This window comes from Argiope bruennichi, chromosome 8 (assembly GCF_947563725.1).
Source record: "Argiope bruennichi chromosome 8, qqArgBrue1.1, whole genome shotgun sequence".
Taxonomy (NCBI): Eukaryota; Metazoa; Arthropoda; class Arachnida; order Araneae; family Araneidae; genus Argiope; species Argiope bruennichi.
This window is the reverse complement of record NC_079158.1, coordinates 128,057,789-128,079,335: the sequence shown is the minus strand read 5'-3', so window position 1 is coordinate 128,079,335 and position 21,547 is coordinate 128,057,789. Positions and strand designations below refer to the sequence as shown.

Genomic DNA, 21,547 nt, shown 5'->3' with positions numbered 1-21,547 from the left:
GATTTTCTTGCACATGATGGTAGTACGAAATCCAAAAATGCAGTACTGATTTCATCACGCGGAAAGCTTCGACTAACATTTTTTTATACAAACTTAAAAGTCGTACTAATTAATAATTTGCGTTTTTATTTTAATTTACCAAGGTCGTTCAGTAAAACTATACCGATAATAGGTAATTACGAAATATTCAACTGATATCCAATAAAAATATTTATTTTGAATTGTTAGGTGATCCGAGAGAAAAAATCTCGTTATTTAAAAAATGGAGAAGAGGGTGACAAAAGAAAGCGCAAAGGACTGATGGACATGCTTCTGGAGAGACACATGCAATTTCAAGACATGACCGAAGAAGACATCAGAGAAGAAGTCGATACCTTCATCATGGAGGTAATATTAAGTAATTAAAGACAGACTGATTTGATCGTCCAAATGCTCCAAAATGAATCGGTTTTCCAATAAAGCAATCCCTTCGTGCATATTAGAAGGTGTTAGCTGGTCTAAATTAATATAATTTATCATTATTTTGATCAAAAATGTAGGATGGTGAACGTTTGATATAGATATGACGACTTTAATAAATACTTTGGCGAAGATTCGGTTGCATAGAAGAAGTTAAATTTAAAATGCTTGTCAAACCGTGAAAGGCTTGCTTCTCTATACTGAACTTTTAAAGCTCCGATTTGTGCTTCGGCAACATTATTACGTATTGCCAAATAAACATAGTTTGGAAGCCATATCTATATTCAATTGCTTTCTCATTCCCGTCATACTGCTAGCTAAAATCTATGAGAATACAATCAACTTCTTGGACTTTAAACATAAAAAGTTTTGAGTATCTAGTAAAATACCATTTGATTCTTAGAAATAATACATTATCCACCTGAAATAAGAATTCCTAATTTTCTATCAATAACAGTCTTTTATTTCGAACAGATTTTCTCATATTTTGGGGCGCATAACAAAAGTTTTATTTACGATTGAAGAGCAATAAAAAAAAAAGTTTCTCTTCTTATTTCATTATGAGTTGATAAAATTGCTGAATATTCCTTCTTTGATTGCAACCCAGTATATAGCAATATAATTAATATTACTGGTAGTGTGATGGTAGAAATATCGTTACGAAAACAAAAATTACATACTTATTGAATATTCTAGGTTAAAATAATTCATCAAATAAATAATATCGGATTATTTAGAAAATTCTTCCTGTAAGGGAACAAACTTACGTGCATATGCCGGTATTGCTAATGTATTAGTGGCAATCATACAGCTTGAAATGTTTCTAGTCCCTATGTGCAGTCATCAACTAGGTCTATATTTCCTTTTCAGTGACATGTAAATTTTAGAATGTTTGAATCAGTACCTGTTCTATAAATCGGTTGGATGGAACAATCTGTCGATCTCAGGTACAATTCATCAGCAACGGGTGACTGATTTGTTAGCTAGCTAGAATTTCAAGCCTAATGAAGCCATATCTGTCAACGTTTCAACAATCAGAAAGAAAGAAATTTCAATTTGTCATTCAAAATCTTTAAAATAAAGCAGATAATTTTATTTGATCCTCTAGAAAGACGTCAAGAACTGAGATCCCACAACCGCTGATTTACTTAGAAACATATAAAATATTATTACCAATTATTCAATATTATTTTTTTCTGCGTCAGGAATTACACAACTCAAAATTTGTGATTTATTACGTATGCTAACTGCATTTTCTTATCAGGGGCACGACACTATTGCTATTTCCATCATCTGGACCTTGTTCCTCCTCGAGCATCATCCAGAAGTTCAAACAAAGCTTCATGAAGAATTAGACAGGACATTAGGAAAAGACGTGGGGATGCCTGTTTCAGTAGACGACCTTAATAACCTCACTTACTTGGAATGTATTATAAAAGTAATGCTTTTCTTTGCTACATTGTACAACATATACATTTAAATTACAGCTGTTTATAATCGACATTTCAATCAAATCAGTACTGATGTCAATACTGTTAGCTACGCGACGATAGCCTCTGCATATGGTCAGAACCTAAAAGGTTTTCTTTTAAAGTTTATATGTAACTATAGGATATCTTAAGAAAATAAAGAGAAAATCTTAAATTTCTTACCTTTTTTTTTTTTTTTTTTTTTAGATTGAATTGTTTGGTAAATAGATGTCTTCCAAACAGGCTCGCAATACTCCGTTGGAGCGTTTTTGGAATTATACCAAAATTTTGATCACAAATTGTTTACAATGTAATTTACAGACGGCGTCCTGGCCTGGGGGTAGCGCTTCTTCCCCGTGATCTGGACGTCTCGGGTTCTAGTCCTAGTTCGAGCGTGGTTGCTCTTCACCCTCTGTTCTATCTAGGCGGTGTGGGGAAGAGCCCTCAGTAAAAAGGGGTTCTGCAAACGAATGTATGAGAGCTATCTTTATATAAGCTAGAAGTCAGACTTCTGTCTTCGGGTGCTCAGGGGTCTTTACCTTCAGACGCTACTGCGCCCCTTTATGTGGTAACGCGGACACGACATGACATGTAGTTTACAGAATTATAGATAAAGAAATGGAAATAACATTGATCGGAAATAATCATTAGAGGAAGGTTTGGAAACATTTACTTTCAACAAAAATAAAAAGTCGATTTTGAAAAACACTTGAATTTTGACAATTTCACAGCTAAATATTTTTTTAATGAGCTTTTTTCGAACGGTGCACAAAAATTTCCTTAAAAACTAGGGAAATTTTAATCGTATTTGAAAATGCCTTCTTTTAATATAAAATTATTAAATATCACTAAATTTACTATTAATACTAATAGAGAAAAGCAGAAATAAAAATTGTAATGTGTTTTATTAATAGAAAATAGCATTCAAATATTTAATCCGCTGTAGTGAAAAAACTTTTAAAAAGTAAAAAACATCAGATCTAATAATTAATTTATAGAATATCGATAATCCTAATCTATTGCTGACAAATTTTCCAAACGAGGTCTTAACTATCACAAGAATAAATATCGCATTCTACACTGGACTACTTTTGCGTTTATAAATTCCAAACAAAGCATCTTCTAAAATGCTCTCAAGAAATTTTCCATTTCGTCAGAGCCTGAGATATTTGTTTCAGAAATGTCTAGTATGTAAGAATAAAATACTAAATGAGCATGGGAATCCTCATCTGATTTTTCTTGAAGTATTTTTTCCTCTTGTTCTCTTTGATTATTGGTTCAGATATTTGTTTCAGGTTGAAAAATATGATATACTATAACACATTTTCCAACTTAATATTATTCTATATTTATCATATGATAGAAATTTTCTTTTGAAAATGATAATATCGAACCAGGACGCGATAATAAATAACAAATTATATCTTATTAGTCTACAAAAATATCATAAGTTAAGAATTAGATTTAGATATTAAAATAATAATGAAAAAGGAATTAAATGTTTAAATTTGCCATTTAAAAATTAAATGTTTTTAATGTTTTCATTGAAAAGATTAAAGTAATTTTATCTTACCAAAAAACATTCAAATGATTATTGAAATTAAGAAACTTATTACAGTAAACAAGAGCTTATTGATTTTATTTAAACTTTTAACAGAAAGATGGAAACTGAATAAAACACTAACAGAAGCATTCGAAACACTTGAATACATGCGTGCGTGCGCGTGTGTGTGTGTACCATGGCACATCCGTACTGGTTGATATAAACAAAAATAGCAAGAAAACTTTATACATTTTATGTATTTTTATTTCACTCTTCCTGACTTTCGTGACCAGTTGGTTCACCAAGAATAATGGTCTCAAATATGTTTTAATTAAATATTTATTGTAATATGTAAAAATGTAAATGTAAGGTAGTTTGTAATTAACTAAATGCAATGTAAATATGAAACTTGGTCTTAATGGCTTCCACAGCTAAATAATTTTAAGCTTCAAATTTTCATAATCATTTAACTCGTGCAATTGTAGAAGCTTTACATTATCCTGTTCATAGTAATACATTCCCAAATTTCCCTAAAATCTTGATTTTATTTTTAATCGGAATTAATTGAATTTCAACTAATACAAAATCTTTCGCTGAGACAAAATATGTTTTCTATAAATATGAGCGTAGAAATTAAAATTGTTCAGCACAGAAGTCTTTATTTACTTATTCTCCCTTTTCGATTTATGTCAGAGGAAAGGAATAATACCTTCATTAGAGGGTAGCCGTGAAAGTGTAGGTGAGATCACTCCAGATTTTTCTTCACTTTCCTTACATTTTTATATCGCTAATGATGGCAATATATATGTATATTAAAATAAATTAAAATGTGAAAATAACTATTTAATATTGTATTAAAAATCGTCCATTTTTCTAAATATTGATTTTTTTATAATATTTTGCTGCACAGTTATATCAGAATATTATCGCTTATTAGCATTATCGGGATATGTTTATCGTTTTGCAATGATAATACATATTTTAACGAGAAAATAATTTTGTTCTTAAAGCTTTAGGTTGAAGATCTCAGAGATAATAATTACCTTAACATGTTATTATGCTCATGATAATAATTACTTGAGAAACAAAGAGTAAAGCATGATTCTATACAACATTTCGAATTTTTACCAAACATTTTTATTATTATTATTAATGAATAATTGTTCCCGGCATACATTGCAACGCCTCTTATTCCTTTTAAGTAGATACACGTATACAAACGTTTTTCTTATTTTTAGTAGAAAACGGATAAACGTTTTTTTTTTTGTTATTTTATTTTTTACATGTATTTTAAGTAGAAACATATACTATTTTTTTTAAATGAATGGATAGCTTTGCCCTGCATATTTGGCAATACCTCTTTTTCCTTTTCAACAGAAACACAATGAATTTTTTTCGCTTTAAGTTAAACTTGAAGAAAATTATTCAAGTGCTTTGGAATATGGAACGTTTTTGTTCTTTATATCTGCTGCAAATACAAAAAAAAAAAAAAAAAAAAAAATAGCTATCCAACTTGTGTGAAAGCAGCATATCTCGTATTGATTCGCCGTTACATACCTTGGGCACGTTTAAGAAGAGCTCAAAACTTTTGCTTATTATGAACAAAACAAAGGATTTATTCACCATTTTTCATTTTATTATTTTTTTTTCTTGCTCAAAGTACTTAGCATCCTTAAAAAAATAGTCAAAATCCAACCATATCTGAGAAAAATTAATACATGTAGTCTTTAACTATTATCTGAGTTTGAATATTGGTTAGGTCATCTTTTCAGGACTTTTTCACTATTAAACTTTATTTTTGGAGTATTAGTGTAAAAAATCAAAATTCCGTAAAGGCAAATTATATTAAAAATTATGTGTCATTTTTTTTAAGTTTATAAAAATCAAATAAAAAGAAATGCTTTTATCCACGTTATTTTTTTTAATCCACATTTTTTTTCACTTTATTGTATACGAAGTCTATAGAGAGGAAAGAAATCAAATCTTTCACGAATCTTCTGGCTTGAGATATTCATGAGTCTGAAAGACACATTTTTCGAATATAACTCTGAAACATTGGGGGCTATAAACAATAGGATATACAGACTTTATATTACATACTATTACTTTATATTATATATTAGCAAGACAACTATAAAGAAGGCACCTAGAAAATTTGCTACACATATTTAATATCAAACTTCCATCAAATTGTAAACAAAATCTGTCGAGGATTCTAAAAGTGATTTAAATATATGAAATTTGAAATATGACTTTGTAACTGCAATTGTAGTTCTGTAGCAATTTTTGGTTTAATCTAAAAAAGGTATCTAAAATATACATTCGGTTAACCACATCTCAGCGATTACTCGCTAAAATAATCCTTAAAGGTCTCATGTTAATAGGCTAATTCGTAATTATTGTTCGCTCTTGGTATACGGTTAATAAGTACATTTTTTACTGAGTATACAAGAAAATTTCAAGACTTCGTTAGGAAGCCGACAAGCGCTGGATTTTTTTAGTTCGCTCCAAATTCAAAAATGATATAGGAAAAAAGAGGGAACGCTTCTTTGTAATTTTATTGGAAAACTGGCAGTTATTTAAGATCGTTGCCAAATGGATCCCTCAACACCAGAGGCCGGTCATGCCAACATGCAATGCTGGTATTTATGCCACTGGATTGTTGTGTGTGAAACAAATGTGTTCTACTGAATTTGTGCAATACATTTTAATTAGTGTATCCTTTTCTTTTAGTTGATTCACTGACTGAGATCATTTTAGCCCCACTCCTGTTGTACCATTAAAAAATGACCAATATTTATACATCATTCATTCTTTAAATTTATCAACTACTTTCAGAACAGCCCGTATTATATGTCTGATTGTATCTAAGCTTTCTTAATTCTGATATCCCAGGAATCAAACAGGATTTATACCGTTGTCCCGATCTTCGGAAGGCAGGTCAATGAAGACATTGATATATGTAAGTTATTCCCTGTTTTATTTCTACTCATACGTATAATCAAATACACATGTATCGGAATATAATTTTAGTTTGTTGATGAATATATGAAATTTCAATGAGCATTTTAAAAATAAAATCATTAAATTGCTGGTTAAAAACAATTACAAAACTATTAAAAAAATATTAAATCCTTATTAAACGTCTTAATAAGATGAATATCAACACTTTGTGTATGTTATATAGTTTGAACATGGAGGACCTCCATTAGACTCTTGTAGTCCTAAGGATACAAAAATACCATATATATGTGTGTAAGTAGCCTCTGAATGAAAACTTACACCTTTACATTAGTTGTACCCTAGATTACTTATTCACTGACCATAGGCATTTTAATTTTTTTTTTTCTTTTAAAATGTGAGTTTGGGGATCTGAGCTCAGGACACGCGATTTCATTTCTAGTTGGAAGGACTGAAGAGAAATGCAGCCGAATCTGTAACATTTATAATTATTTCTGTTTTAAAAGAAAAATGACAAGATTGTGAAAATTATTGATAGAAAAATAAACTGACAACGAATGGATTAAAAAAAGAAGATAAAGAAGTTATTGGCAAATAATTAGTCGGGGAAAAAATTAGAGAATCTCTAATTTCTCTTCATTAACCAAATGCGGAATTAGACTCAAACAATTATCAGTGTGCAAGAGATTCATGGAGTGCCTCAACTCGAATATTATAAACTCTGGATATTGCTATTGTTGAAAAGAAGTGGCACAGCAAAGCGAGTACTTCATAAATTTGAAAGTGCTTTTAAGAATATAAATAGGTAGTGTAAAGTATTCAAAGGATGGAAATTGATTTAAATGCAAAATTCAACTCATATTTTCATATAAATATGAAAATTATGATAAAGAAAAAAAATTAAAAACTTTTATATATATAAAAGAACCAAGGTAAAATATGACAACACATGTTCACAATTCAGAAAAAGCTAAACTCGAATTGTGGCCTTAAAGTTTTTTGAAATTGCTTATCGATAAACTGGAAATATCAGTTATTTAAGCAACATTTATATTCAGTCGACTGCAGACAAATTTGAATAGCAAAAAGATGCTCAATTCACAATTAGAGAGAAAAGTGCTCGTCCGTCACTCCTTTCCCTTTTAACAAATTCACCGAAAAATATATTAATTATTTTATTTAATCACTTTATATTTTATTAACAGCATTTTCGCACAATAAATATCATCTATTGAATGAAGAAAAGAAAAAGATTCTATTAAACAGAAAAGAATAAAATTTACGTGGACCAATGAATACCGGTTAGAATCTCCATATAATAAATGTAAAGCACGAGCCTTGATTTGTTCAGATTTATCAAATCATACGAAGTTATATCTAAAATCATTCCTATGTCAAAGAATATCAAATCCTTGTGCTTTGACTTTGAAAAAAGTTTGGGGTTGCAGTGGCCTGGTGGAAAGGAGTCAGCTTCGGGGGATTTCAAGCTCGAGATCCGATCCCACCGAAGAACCGTCTTGTAAGCGGGCCTGGTGCTGTATAAACTCTTAAGGGGCCAAACATGCTCCCGCTGGTGTGGTATGGAAGTTTGGATAGGGGAGTGTCAGCTCAGGTGTCGCTCTCGTCATCTGATGGAGGTTCAAAATTACGAGGTCCGTCCCAAAATAGCCTTAGCTCTGCTTTAATATAAACGTTAATATGACTGAACTAAACTTGAAAAAAATGACATTGTCATTTCTACTGAGCATATGTTCAACTAATAATCATTATGCGAATCATGTTGCTTTCTTCCTAAATACAGAGAATATTTTAGGTGGATACACTATTCCAAAAGGGTCTTCATGTTTGGCATTATCATACTATCTGCACAGAGACGAATCCGTATTTCCTGATCCAGAAAGATTCGACCCAGATCGATTTTTACCGGAGAATGCGGCCAATATTCCCGAGTATGGTTTCATCCCTTTTTCTGCTGGGCTGAGAAATTGCATAGGTAAGAGAAATTAATTATTTGCAAACTTTTCTTAACTACCTTCAAAGTAATCAAACGTAAAAATTAAAACAAATCAACAATTTTAAATTAAACAATTTGTTACAAGTCAGAAGTACACGTTCATTAATTTAAATTCGGAATGATCCGTGCAAGGGAAGCAAGAGTCTGTATGTTTTCGGGTACATTTCACACAAAACAAAAAGACAACACATTAACATACGCACAACTAACAGAACAGCATCTCATCTCATTATAATTACAATCGTAGTGCACTATGGGATGAGTGCCTAAATATCTATTATCCAAAAAAGAAGATAGAGTAATGCATTTGCTACAAAATCGGAATTTTATAAACATAGTGGCAATAAAACAACAAGGACAGTGTACAGTAAAATCATTTATCATCCATTTAATACATGCACTATAAACAGAAAAACAAAATTTAGAGAAAACAGAAAAGCAAAGAGATATTGGATGAAGATAATTTTGGAGCCATTTAGTCTCAGAGCTATCAATTATTGTTTAAAACTATGCAAAATATGGACAAATATACCACCCAAAAGTAATATGGAGTTTATGAGCATGTGATTGTTTAGAGTAAAAATACAGGTTGATCGACAAAATCCATTTAAGCCATTTAAAAAATTCAAAAAGTCTTCTAATATAGCGAGGGAAGTAAACTGAATATGCTTAATGAATTGAGACAGATCACAGCACCCCAATGGCAAAATGAAAAAATTAAGTAATAAAATTTAATAAATGTATTATTTCACCTCACATTCACATACACCGAGTGCGTTTTTCAAATTTCTTAATTATTATTTTTGTTTACATATTTCGATGCTTACATTTCTCTTCGTCTTTGCCTAACTTGGAAAGACTCTATGATGATACCAGAGAATACATTTTTCAAATTTAGACGAACCTTTTTTCAAATCAATGAGAGTTCATAATTTTAATCACAAGTATCGACATCAGTTTTACAGATCATTCCATTAAATTTTTTGTTTGTGTTTTTAATATGGCTGTGTACATTTACTGTGTACATTATGGCTGTGTACGTTTTTGTTATGGCTGTATGCAGCCCTTTATGGTTCTTTGTACATTTTTCTAATTCCACGTTCTGGTGTATATACTTCACTTTTTTTCCTTTTTGTAACTTCTTTATTTCCCCACTAGAGGAGTTGTAATCATTCTCGAATTCAGCATAATCGCTTTACTATTGGTACACGTTACTATCCAGGAAAAAGAAACACTGTTTTGAATTAAAAGGGCTTAAAAGAACGCACCATGTATATTGCTCTCGTTCATATGTGGTTTGATTTTTTAACGCCAGCTACACAAGCGTCAACTTTCCTTAGCATTCATTGGTGCAATAAATGAGCAATACATTGCTTCTTCTGAGGGATAAAAATAAATACACTAAAGCAGAGAAATGTTTGCTCCTCTAATTAAATTTTCCTCTTAAATAATTCAAAAAGAACGATTGTGTGAATCTGATTTTTCTTAAATTTTATTTTTGAAAACGTAATGACTCGCAATAAAGTATAGTTATATTATGGTTCCATTTTGAAGCACACGATGATTAATCTATGACGAATCTTATCATGTTGAGCTGCAGTGAGCTGGTTTCCCACTTATAAAATTTTCCTCCTACGTCAGTGAAGAAAACGCTTCACACCACTGAAAAACGCACGCATCCGATCCTTGCAGACTGCAAATAGTTTGTGTAATCAAGTCTCAAACCTCGGTCATCTTTCGATTTCTGTACGCCAAACTCTCTCTATCACCAATTCAATATTAAGGAAAACATAGGGAAATTTACATTTCATCATTTTATCAAACTGATAATATTACGAGAGTTATTTTCATATGCATCTCATTTTTGCTATTACGTGATTTTTTTTTTTTTTTTTTTTGTAATTTAACTAGCAACAATTACTAAATGAGTGATGTCCACGCGACATTGCACAACGCCAAACTTGGCGAGCTTAAAATTACAGCAACGCTTTTAAGCGTATTACCGCATCGTGTCTGTCAGAGATTCATTAGAACGTTAACCACATCGGCTTAACAGCCACCACAGAAGCTGTAAAAGGCTTCAATTTGTTAGACTTAACAAAGCCACCACAATGTTATACCGCACCTGCCATGTATTAATTACTTCACTTATATATGAACTGTTCGTCACAAAAAGATTGTAAACAAAGAAGTTAAGATCAAGTATAGACCACTGCTCACTTCGAATCAACAACTGGTGTAAAACAAATATTGCACATAGTTATTTTATAAAAGCTTTTTATTATTGTTTGCTATGCTTCAGGTAAAGTGTATGCTATGATGGAAATGAAAACGATCCTCTGTCATATCTTCAGAAGATTCACTGTAACCTCCCTGGATGGAAAGGACAAGGTTCTGCCAGTAATGCACGTCACTCTGAATAATTCGATTCCTGTTCGTATTCGATTCAGACCTAGAGGCAGTGGCAGCACAAAGGAAATCTGAGCGCGTTTTTGCAACTTCTATAGAAAACTTCAACACATTTCCTCTAAATACAGAGGAGAACTAACACGATTCATTGTTAAAAGCGATCACAGCCTAATAGCCAGAACAGAGAAACATTACGTAATATAAAGCCCATTATCGTTATATTCTGATTTAATTTTTATCATGTTAATTATTAATTCTTCGGTTCATATTAATTACAAATTGTTGATTATACTAATTACAAATTGTAATCGGTAAAAAATTGCAATGCATGCTACTAGTTCTCTCATACATAACATGCCGGATTATTGTATTTATGATAAAATGCTGGAATATAAAAAAGTTATCCTTTTTTATAAGGGAGTTCTTTTTCTTTTTAGTAAACTCATAAATTGCTAAAGACGACTTTCAGTGTACTCATTATCGCGCTGTTTTTGTTTTTTACCATTACGATTATTATTAAGAAATATACACTAAGTAACTCATGTAATATGTAACTTCATGTGCAGACATATCTTTTAGCAAATGGCAAAATGCATGAATGCGATTTTAAACATTTCCTTAAGCATATATCAATTTTATTTCTAAGTAATAAAATTTACTTTCATTTTTGTATTTACTTTTCAATTGTCGGCTTTTTCTGTATTTCAACATATAAAGAAAAATTTGGGGCATTCCACTATTATTTGATTACGGATTATACTATAATGTTAGATTACGCTTTGCTAGCATATAGCACAGCGTTTAGCTTATTGCCAGTAAAGAGATCAGACTGTCCGATTTTCTTTTAGATAGAAATAGCATGTCCGATTTCCTTTTAGATAGACAAGGACGTTGGGCCGAAGAAAGCCGCAAGCAAACTATCTACCCAATAAGTTAATTTATAAAAATAGAAATCTTATGAATTTTAAGACTTACTAGTAATATTGTCAAATATAACTGATTAGATTCCTATTTGTTTTATTACGTTCATAGAATAATGTCAGCCTTTAAGAACACCAAATGTTTGCTTAAAAATATTGTGACTAATGTGGACACCGTGTAGTCTTGAATCATAATAAATCAAGAAAGACCCCTCTCTACTAAACCAAAACCTCTTTTCTTTATTTTATTTATCAATACTTTATGCCATATATTAAAATTTTTAGAATATCTTATTTATTGATATTTTAAAATTGTTTAGGCTTAGCATTCTATATCAACAATGTTCTCTTACAAAAGGATTCAGGTACTTTTTTCAATGTAGGAACTAGACATTGGTGTAGTGGAAATTCATTACTCCAAAATACAATCAGAATGGCAGTATTCTCAGTTATTCTTTTAAATTCCAACCTTTTATTTTCTCCCTCCATATTATCGGTTTTTATTTAGTTTTTAATGACATACATACTGACCAACGTATTATTTTCAAAACTTCCTTTTTCAAACTATACTACAATGTCAAATCGGTATAAAAATTGTTTCTTATGCTTGAAACAAAGGGTTTGTCCATTTAATAAATTACAATGGTTTCGTACATTGGAATTATTTCGAAAATTTGTTCGTTCAAATCTAGATTATTGTAACCTTGTTTAGGATCCATGAAATGAAAATAGTTGTAAAAATCTTGAACATGTTCAAAATAAATTAATACTTTATTTTTTTTTTCACCTTTGAATAATCATATATATATATATATATTGCTCACTAAAAAGCTGCAATACTCGTAGTTTGAAGTCCCATAGAGATATTTGCTGTATAATTGTGTGATTAATTGCTCTGAAATACTCAACTTTATACAACGTCTCATGAGGGTCAAATATTTGAAAGAGGGTAGATTATATCAAAACGTCTTTATAAAATTTAATTACATTAACAGTTCTTATTATACAAATTTTTTAAACATTACAAGACTTATTCAGATGATCGTAATGTTTTCTATGTATCTTATAATGTTCTAAGATAAATGCATTCATTTGTTTTACAAAGAGTTGATTAATATGTATTCTTTTATTCATTGCTTATATTTTTCTGTAAAGAGTTAAAACACAAATATTTTTAGTATACATATATGCTATTTGTATGTATTTTTTTCTATGTATGTTTTGTGCAATAAAGTTTATTTGCGTTTTTGTTCTTTTGTCATGTAACTTGATTTCTCATACAGTGATCTTTCTCAAATCCAGACACAATTATGTTGGCCAGGAAATAATCAGATACTTTATCGCTCTTCTTTTTATGGTCGAGTTATTATTCTTGTCATGGCAGCAATGAACTTATCCACACACACATAAATAACTGAACAGAAGAAGAGAATAAAAAGTCAACGGAATTCACGCTAGAGAGAAATGATTTTACACGTTGGAATTCATTTTCATGTAACTTTTGCCTTTATTTTTTCAAAAATTCAGAGGAACACTTAAAATAATCCTTTTAATTAAAGGAACTACAGTTTTGAAAAATGTATGAAAATAAGTTTCTATAAAACTGATGCATTCAAGATATGTAATAAGCACCGCAATGTCTCATCATTAGATACAACATGCAGGAAACAGTATTAGCTTATTCAGAGTGGGTTTAGAAAGATTTCTGTCATTGTAATTTCCCCTATGTCAAAAAGCACCTTTGGGTGGAGGCGAAAATACCACTTTTGGAGGGGACGTGGCTTTCTTCGAATTTAATAGGAAAACTACAATAATAAAAGATCAAAATCTCTGGATCTCTATGAACAGTGAAAGATGAATAATGAGTTTCATTTAAAATGTGAGATTCATTTAAATGAATACATTTATATTTATAAGATATAAATGCATTTCATATAATTAATACAAGATAATAAACCTCTTCAAAAGACAATCAGGGCATTCCTCTTGTGAATCTAAAAAAAATATCATTATGATTGCTATTGGATGTTGAAGTACTAAATTCAGAAGTTAACGTGTATCGATTTTCTCTTTTAAAATTTATTTGCAATTTAGAAGTGAGCTAAGAATACTTAAGAAATCGAAATTTTCAAGATAAAGTCATCAAAGATAAAGATCATAGGTGGATGCTTTCATTAAATATTGACGTATTGATTTTATTGTTTGCATAGAAAATGAAGAAAATTTTGATTTTTGTGATCGCACCAAAACTAAAGTTGCTTCATTGTTTCCATGGCAATACGTTTGTTATGTTAGATTATAAGGCGGCTCGTTGTTGGGTTACTGTGATCATAACGAATCGGTATGTTTGGATTGGATTGGATGTGATAATTCTCTGGCGAAAGATCCTTTTCTAGGATATTCTGCACTGAAAACAGAGTTCACTTATCGAGTTTCCATTTAATTACATAAGATCCATCGTAAAAAAACTGGTAAAACAGTAGGTAAAAGTACTATAATAGTAAATTTAAATTTCACTAAAAATTCCGATTTTCTTCAAGAACGGGAATAAATTTTATGGGGTCTTTCTCCTATAAGGAAAGACAAGTTAAAATGAGAGGAGCTAAAAAAGTTGATACGGTCTCTGTAAAAATCAGAGCACTCAATTAAAATATGACGTATAGTCAGTGGAACATTGCATGAACCGCACACAGGTAGAGATTCACCGAATAGTAAGTGTCTGTGTGTGATACGTGAATGGCCGATACGCAGTCGAGGTAAAATAACATCAAATTTCCTGTTGAAAGATGAAGTCCATGTAGTAATATAGGGTTTTACTCCGTTTGAGTTTATTATTCACTTTTTGATTTCAGTCATTTTGCCAAGTTTTCAGCATCCATTTACGTAGTGCGCTCTTGATATCTGTATAATGAAGAGGATGAGAACGATACGTAGTAGCACATTTAGCTGCAGTGTCTGCCTGTTCACTACCAGTTATGCCGACATGCGCTGGTATCCATTAAAACAAAATTCTAAAGTTCCTCTTATGCAGGTACGATTGCAAACGCTTGATTTCTCGTGTAAGATCATGGGAATCCTTACCACCATTCAAGGATTCCAAAGCACTTAAAGAATCAGAGTAAATAATAGCTTTTACTGGATGTTTTTCTGAAAGATATTTTAGTGCTATATACAATGCTGTCAATTCAGAGGTAAAAACAGTGGTAAAATCATGAAGTCGATAACTTATAATGTCGTTCTCACAAACAGTGGCGCAACCAAATATTCGTTATCAGATTTAGAACCATCTGTATAAATGGGTAGATAATCATGAAATATTTGTCTGTGGGAAACGAAAATAGATTTGAAAATAGAGCTACAAATCTGTGCTTTGTGTATATTCTTAAAAGGATTCAAGTAGGTAATGTTATTGCAGATCCAAGGGGGGTTTACAAGTGAATTACTATTGCTGACATCGAGAGTCTCAAATTCATCTGGAAGTAATTGGCGAATTCGTAGTCCCAAAGGAAGAATACGCGAAGACCGGTTATTGAATAGCCTGTACGTGCTGTGATCCAAAAATAGTTTCCTCAAAGGGTTATTTTCGGATGATAAAACTAGAAAGAAAAAACAAAAGGATAGTATATGTAATATACGAGTCAAAGATGGCTCAAAATTTTCCACATACAAACTCATAACTGGAGAGGTGCGGAAAGAGCCTGAGCATAGCCTTAAAGCCTGATGGCGGATATAATTAAGTCGTGAAAGATATGAAAGTCGCGTGGATCCATAAAAATTGCACCCATAATCCAGTTTTGAACGTATGACGCTTCCATATACGCGTAGTACGCAAGTGCTATCAGCACCCCAAGCAGTGTTTGAGAGAACTTGTAAAATATTTAAAGACTTGAGACAAGTCTTCCTCAAATATGTGATATGGGGAAGGAAAGTCAATTTTTTGTCAAAAATTACACCAAGGAATTTGCATTCATTCTGTATGATTAAAGGTGTGTCTTGAATAAATAATTCCGGATCTGGGTGTAACAATCTTCTACAGAAATGCACCAAGAGTTTTTTGAGCTGAAAATGTAAAACCATTTTTATTTGTCCAAGCTATCATATTATTGATTACTGTTTGCAGCTGTCTTTCAATAAATCTCATATCTCTACCAGAACAAGAGATCTGAAGATCGTCCACATGAAGTGATCTTTGTATGCAAAAATGTAAAACTGATAAAATATTGTTAATTTTTAAAATAAATAGGGTTTCACTTAAAACTGAGCCCTGAGGAACGCCCTCTTCTTGGCAGTAAACTCAGAATAAGTATTTCCCAGTCTTACTCTAAAATAACGATGTTCTAAAAACTTTTGTATAAACATAGGCAAATGTTCACAAAAATCTAGTTCAAAAAGGTCTTTCAAAATCCCATATCGCCATGCTCTATCATAAGCCTTCTCGATGTCGAGAAAAATTGAGACCAGAAGGTGGCGTCTGAGAAAGGCTGTACGGATGGCACTTTCTAATAAAATCAGGGTATCTGTTGTACATCGGCCTTTACAGAAACCACTCTGAAATGGTGAAATACATCCGTTTTTTCCCCAAGATATAGGTTAAACGCGCATTTACAATCTTTTCAAGGAGTTTGCACATGCATCTGGTCAATGCAATTGGACGGTAATTGAGAGGATCTAAAGGATCTTTATTAGGCTTCAATATGGGAATGACGGTGGCATATTTCCATTTTGATCGAAAATAATGCTTATTCCATATAAACATGTATAGAATATTACCAAGAGAGTCATCTGACAGATGCGAGATCATAGAATATGTGATGCCATCAGGACCTGGTGAAGTTTGCTTAGTTGTGGACAATGATTCAGGTAATTCTTCTATGGTTAGATCGATGTTATATGTGAGAATCTTTTTTGTGCGAAATCGAAGGGGAATTTTTGTTCTGTTTTGTTTTTATATGACAGAAATGGTTCTGTATAGTTTTGTGCTGCGCATACAGATGCAAATGTTTCTGCTAAAATATTAGTCATTTCCTGTAAGTCACAAATTTCCTGATCATTCACTTTTAAGTATGATACAGGATATTTCAAATAAATTCCATACATCTTTTTACTAGATTCCACATTTTTGTCACTGATAAAGAAGGATTAATATTGGTTGTAAGTTTAATCCAAGAGTTCCGTTGGGCTTGGCACCGAGTACGTTTAGCTATAGCTTTAGCTTTTTGAAATAAAATAAACTTTTTCATAGATGGCCGTCTTCGGAACTTATTCCATGCAATTTGTTGATTCTGTGCATTGTTTATTCCACCTGTTAACTGTTTCATCTGCTGCTCTGGATATTGAAGAAGTCACATTATCGACAACAACATCAAGGTCTGGATGTTCCACCATATCCTTTGATATTTTGGCTCTGCTAGTGAAACTCGTCCAATCAGCTTTATCAAAAATATAACGTTTAGGACGTTGCGGTACTATGACAGGTATATTAATTTGAGTGAGGAAAATTGGGAAATGATCACTTTCACGTAAGTCGTTCCCCACTCGAAAAGTGAAATAGGGGCTGAACAGAGAGCAAGATCTAAACAATGGAAAGTTTTACTACCCAAATGAAAGTGGGTATGGTCACCATTATTCAAAAGACAAAGAGAGTGATCAAAAATAAATTCCTCAATTTGTCTCCCTCGATGATTCGTGCTGTTACTACCCCAAAAAGAACTATGAGCGTTAAAATCCCCTATTATTATGAACGGTGCTGGCAATTCAGAAACAAATCTATCAAGTTCATGTTTATCAATGGCGGAATTAGGAGGCAAGTAAAGAGAACAAACTGTAATTAAGCGCAGTTGTGTGTGAAGTGGGATTACAGATGTGGGGTGGTCATGAGAGACGAGGAGAGCAACACCTCCCGATACTCTATCAGAGTTACCATCTCTTCGGATCAAATTATAACGTTTTATTTTCGATGGGTCGCTTGGTTTTAAGTATGTTTCTTGAAATGCCATGAAAAGAGGGTGAAAATTATTAATGAAGTTCTTGATTTGGTGCAATTTATTGCGAAAGCCAAGACAGTTCCATGAAATAAGTGTGGCCATAAAATCAGCGTTTACGTTGAGATTTTTCTTAACTTTGCCTGCAGTAACATCATCGAGCTGCGTAGAAGGTTCCATATCCATTTCAGATAGGTCTGAATAGGATGGGTTAATAGATAAAAGTTCTTCAGACAGAAGCAGATTGCTGACACCAAAAGATTTTAATTTTTTCCGAAGTTCTTACGTCGGTTTGTTATTAATGCATGCTTCAGGGTCTGTATGTACAGCAACAGCTGCAACAGGTGAATTACAACTGGAACTAGTATCTTCAGGCGTTGCAAGTTTAGATGCATAATAGTCAGCTCTAATTGGAAGTTTTTTCGTTTGTGTTATATTGGCTTTAAAAGGTTGTAATTTTTTGAAGGGAGGGCAAACAATTTTCGTCAATAATTCTTCGGTTTGAGTTGAACCGACATTAGTGTTTTCTGGTTTTGATTTCAAAAGAGAGGAATACGATACACCGGACTTAGGCATTTTATCATTGACTATTTGGCGGGCTTCTTTAAAGGATATGTTGTTTTTAATTTTAATGGCTAGGATTTCTTTCTCCATTTGCCATTTAGGGCAAAATTTAGAAGATACTGCATGAGCGCATGCGCATTTAGGGCATTTCAATATTTCTGAATCGCATGTGTTAGTTTCATGATCCGATGAAGAACATTTACCACATACCATTTTACCACGACATGATTGCCGGGAGTGACCATACCTCTGACACTGGTAACCTCTCAGAGGATTAGGTATGTATGGACGAATGTTACACCGAAAATATCCAGGACGTATGAATTTTGGTAGAACAGGTGTTTCAAATGTAAGAACAGCATGCGTTGTGGGAATTAATCGTCCATCACGTCGAACATGAATGCGACGAGCGGCGCAGACTCCCTGGGATCGTAATTCTTCCATTAATTTTGTGTCAGAGTGCTGTACAAGAGATTGTTCCGAGACAACCTCCCATGAGAAATTCAATGTCTTGTGAAGATATACTTTTATTGGCCATGAACCTAAGGTAATTAGTTTACTCAAAGTATCTGCCTGCTTTTTGGATTTCGTTTCAATAAGTAGATCGCCAGAAAGCATTTTCTTAATATCTGATACTTCACCAAAGGTAGATAGAATCAATTTATGTACACGGAATGGAGAAAGCGCATGAAAAGTTTCATCTGCATGCATAATAAAATAACGAGATTTTGATGTTGCTTCAGTGACGTTTGAGAAAAAGTCTATACAAGGAGGAATTCAAATTCGGGAACCGATGGCACCGCCCACCACGGAACCCAACAAGGGAAGGCAATTGCTGGCTCTGGGAATTCCCAGCCTCAGTATCCGCCCTGGCGTTAGCCGGAGCCTATACGCTAAGGAGTCTACCACCTTTAAGGCAGAGCCCCAGAAGGTGACCCCTTCGCTTGATCCCTAGCAGACTAACCACTCTGATGGCTAGCTACCGACAGAACTGATACACTGGGGACCTACAGTGCACCACCCGTCTAATGGGTTGCCACGCACGGTCAACACGTGGGGTTTTTGGCTGTCCATGAGAAGCAAGAAGCAAACAGAGTAACGACAGCTTCTCATGAAGAGCTCCCTCGCTTGCCGTCGAGGGATAGAAGGACCAAGCAGACAGCAGAAGGCGTAGGGGAGAATGAATTGAAAGGGAGTAAAGATCCCTGGGTACCTCGAGATTGGGACACCCGTACTCACCTAAAGAAAGTGGGCCCGTGAGGTACAGTATATTTGGAATTCACTCTTTTTATACAGGATATTTAAAAAAAATTACAAATGTTCTAAATATAATCTTCTGCAGCAGACTCGAATAACCTTCACTTTTTAATTATGACAATGGAAACGAATATACAGATTATCCCTATGAAGATGCTGAGCATTAAAATACTTCCAGGTATTTCTCTCACGAGGGAATTTAAATCCATAGCCGTTTGCTTTTATATAATTGGAATAAAGTTAAAATGTTTTCCCAATATCCAAAAAGTGACTATGCCCAATAAAAGTGAAAGATTCCTTAAAAGTTACTATATGAAATGTTTTTTTCTATATTTCCAGATTTTATCATATTTTTAGTTTTTATTTTTAAAATATTAATGGAAATTTTTCCCATAATGATTATAAGAGACTGAAGAATTGTATTTGTTGAGTTTTCTGTCATTGTATTAAATATGACTTTGTATTTGTCAATATACAAAAAGCGTCAAAAAATGCTACATGTGATGACAATGTTAATAATATTTCTTGCAGGATACAAGTTGGTCCTTAACACACAGAAATCTTTCGAAACTGACGTATTCTTACTTTTCTCAGTCATTCTTCATTTGTAATTCTTGATATCAGGCTCTTTTACCAAAGAGAGGGCAAAGAAAATCCGAGTAATAATTCTTCGGAGTGAAAAAATAACTTATAATAGAATCATATGAAGATTTCTAGTTTCGATTATTTTCATCAACAGGAAAGTAGTCTTAGTTTATGGAAAATCTATCCTTTAAACAGATCATTTATAATCTTAAGCTTTACTGCGCTATTGACATATGGAATTTTGTTAGGTACTCTGGGAATATAGGTCCAAGACAGGAGCAATTTAGGACGATGTTTGCTTCAAAGTAAATATTTTCTAGGAAAACAACGCACACTTTCGATGTAGCCTAAGGCACCTGTCATAAACCAGGCCGACGACAAGGCCAGCGATTTTGAGCCGAGTTTTAGCGACTCTTGTTTCAGGTCGCCATCTAGGGCCAGGAGCTACTTAGCTATCTTGCATCACAGCCCTTTTTACGAGGTGGACTTCATTCACACATTTCATTTACTCATCCACAGAGCATTATTAAGACCTGAATCAGAGAGCGATCATCTCTGATCCAGTGCATTGTATTGTCTCGCTTGGAGAGCTACGACAGATTTATGCACACACTAGCCGCCATGTGCGAGGAAGATTTTCTGACACTGGGGTTCGAGCTCGTAGCCCAGCGGATGCGAGCCCAACATCCTACCAGCCGGACTATCCTGGCTCCCAAGATTATTCTTATTTTACCAATAGAAATAAATTTTGAAGGTGAAATTGCTAGTCTTTCCTCTGTAAACAGTCACTGTGGCGAATTTTATTTCATTCAATTTTAATTCCCTTGTCTATTCATTTTCAAGAAATACTCAACTAAGCTTTCAATTCATAGTCATCAAAATTTTTATAATAAACCGCTGAATAAAATTTCATTTAGTGGATTTTATGTAAGAGAATATGTAAAATTATTAAAAATGCGTTCTAATAATTTGGATTTTTCTGTAATTGTTTTGAATCCCGTAACCGAATATGTTGTATAATTTAATTAAAATTCAATGCAATTAATTTAATTCAAATTCAATTTAATTGATTTAATTCTTCTTACGATGATGCATTTTTTAAGTGAATTCTAACTTATAATTAATTTTGATGCGTTTCTAAATAATTCTAAAATTGGCCACGAATTAAAAAAATTCTAATCCTCTGCGCTTATTCCTTACTTTCAGAGAAAAAAAATTTTCGAATTCTTCCTCACTCCAAATTTTATAGCTTCAGGTTTCAATTGCTTCTTCGTAACAGGTTTATTATCATTTCTTCATTTATGAGGTCGGGGAAAATTTCACACTCCTTTTATTTTTGTCTATAAATTATAGAAGTATATCAGTGTTAACAATTTCTTGCTAAC

General features: G+C 32.6%; 1 protein-coding gene and 1 pseudogene across 1 annotated transcript; one reads left to right on the top strand and one right to left on the bottom strand.

Annotated features, from left to right (window-relative positions):
• LOC129980774 (cytochrome P450 4V2-like) overlaps positions 1-11,056 on the top strand; it is a 29,969-nt pseudogene extending 18,913 nt beyond the window's left edge.
• A 6,982-nt stretch (positions 11,057-18,038) lies between these two features.
• Positions 18,039-18,938, bottom strand: LOC129980773 (uncharacterized). The gene has a single exon (XM_056091158.1). It carries the CDS (start codon positions 18,936-18,938, stop codon positions 18,039-18,041), a length of 900 nt encoding a protein of 299 aa, XP_055947133.1.
• Positions 18,939-21,547: the final 2,609 nt, after the last annotated feature.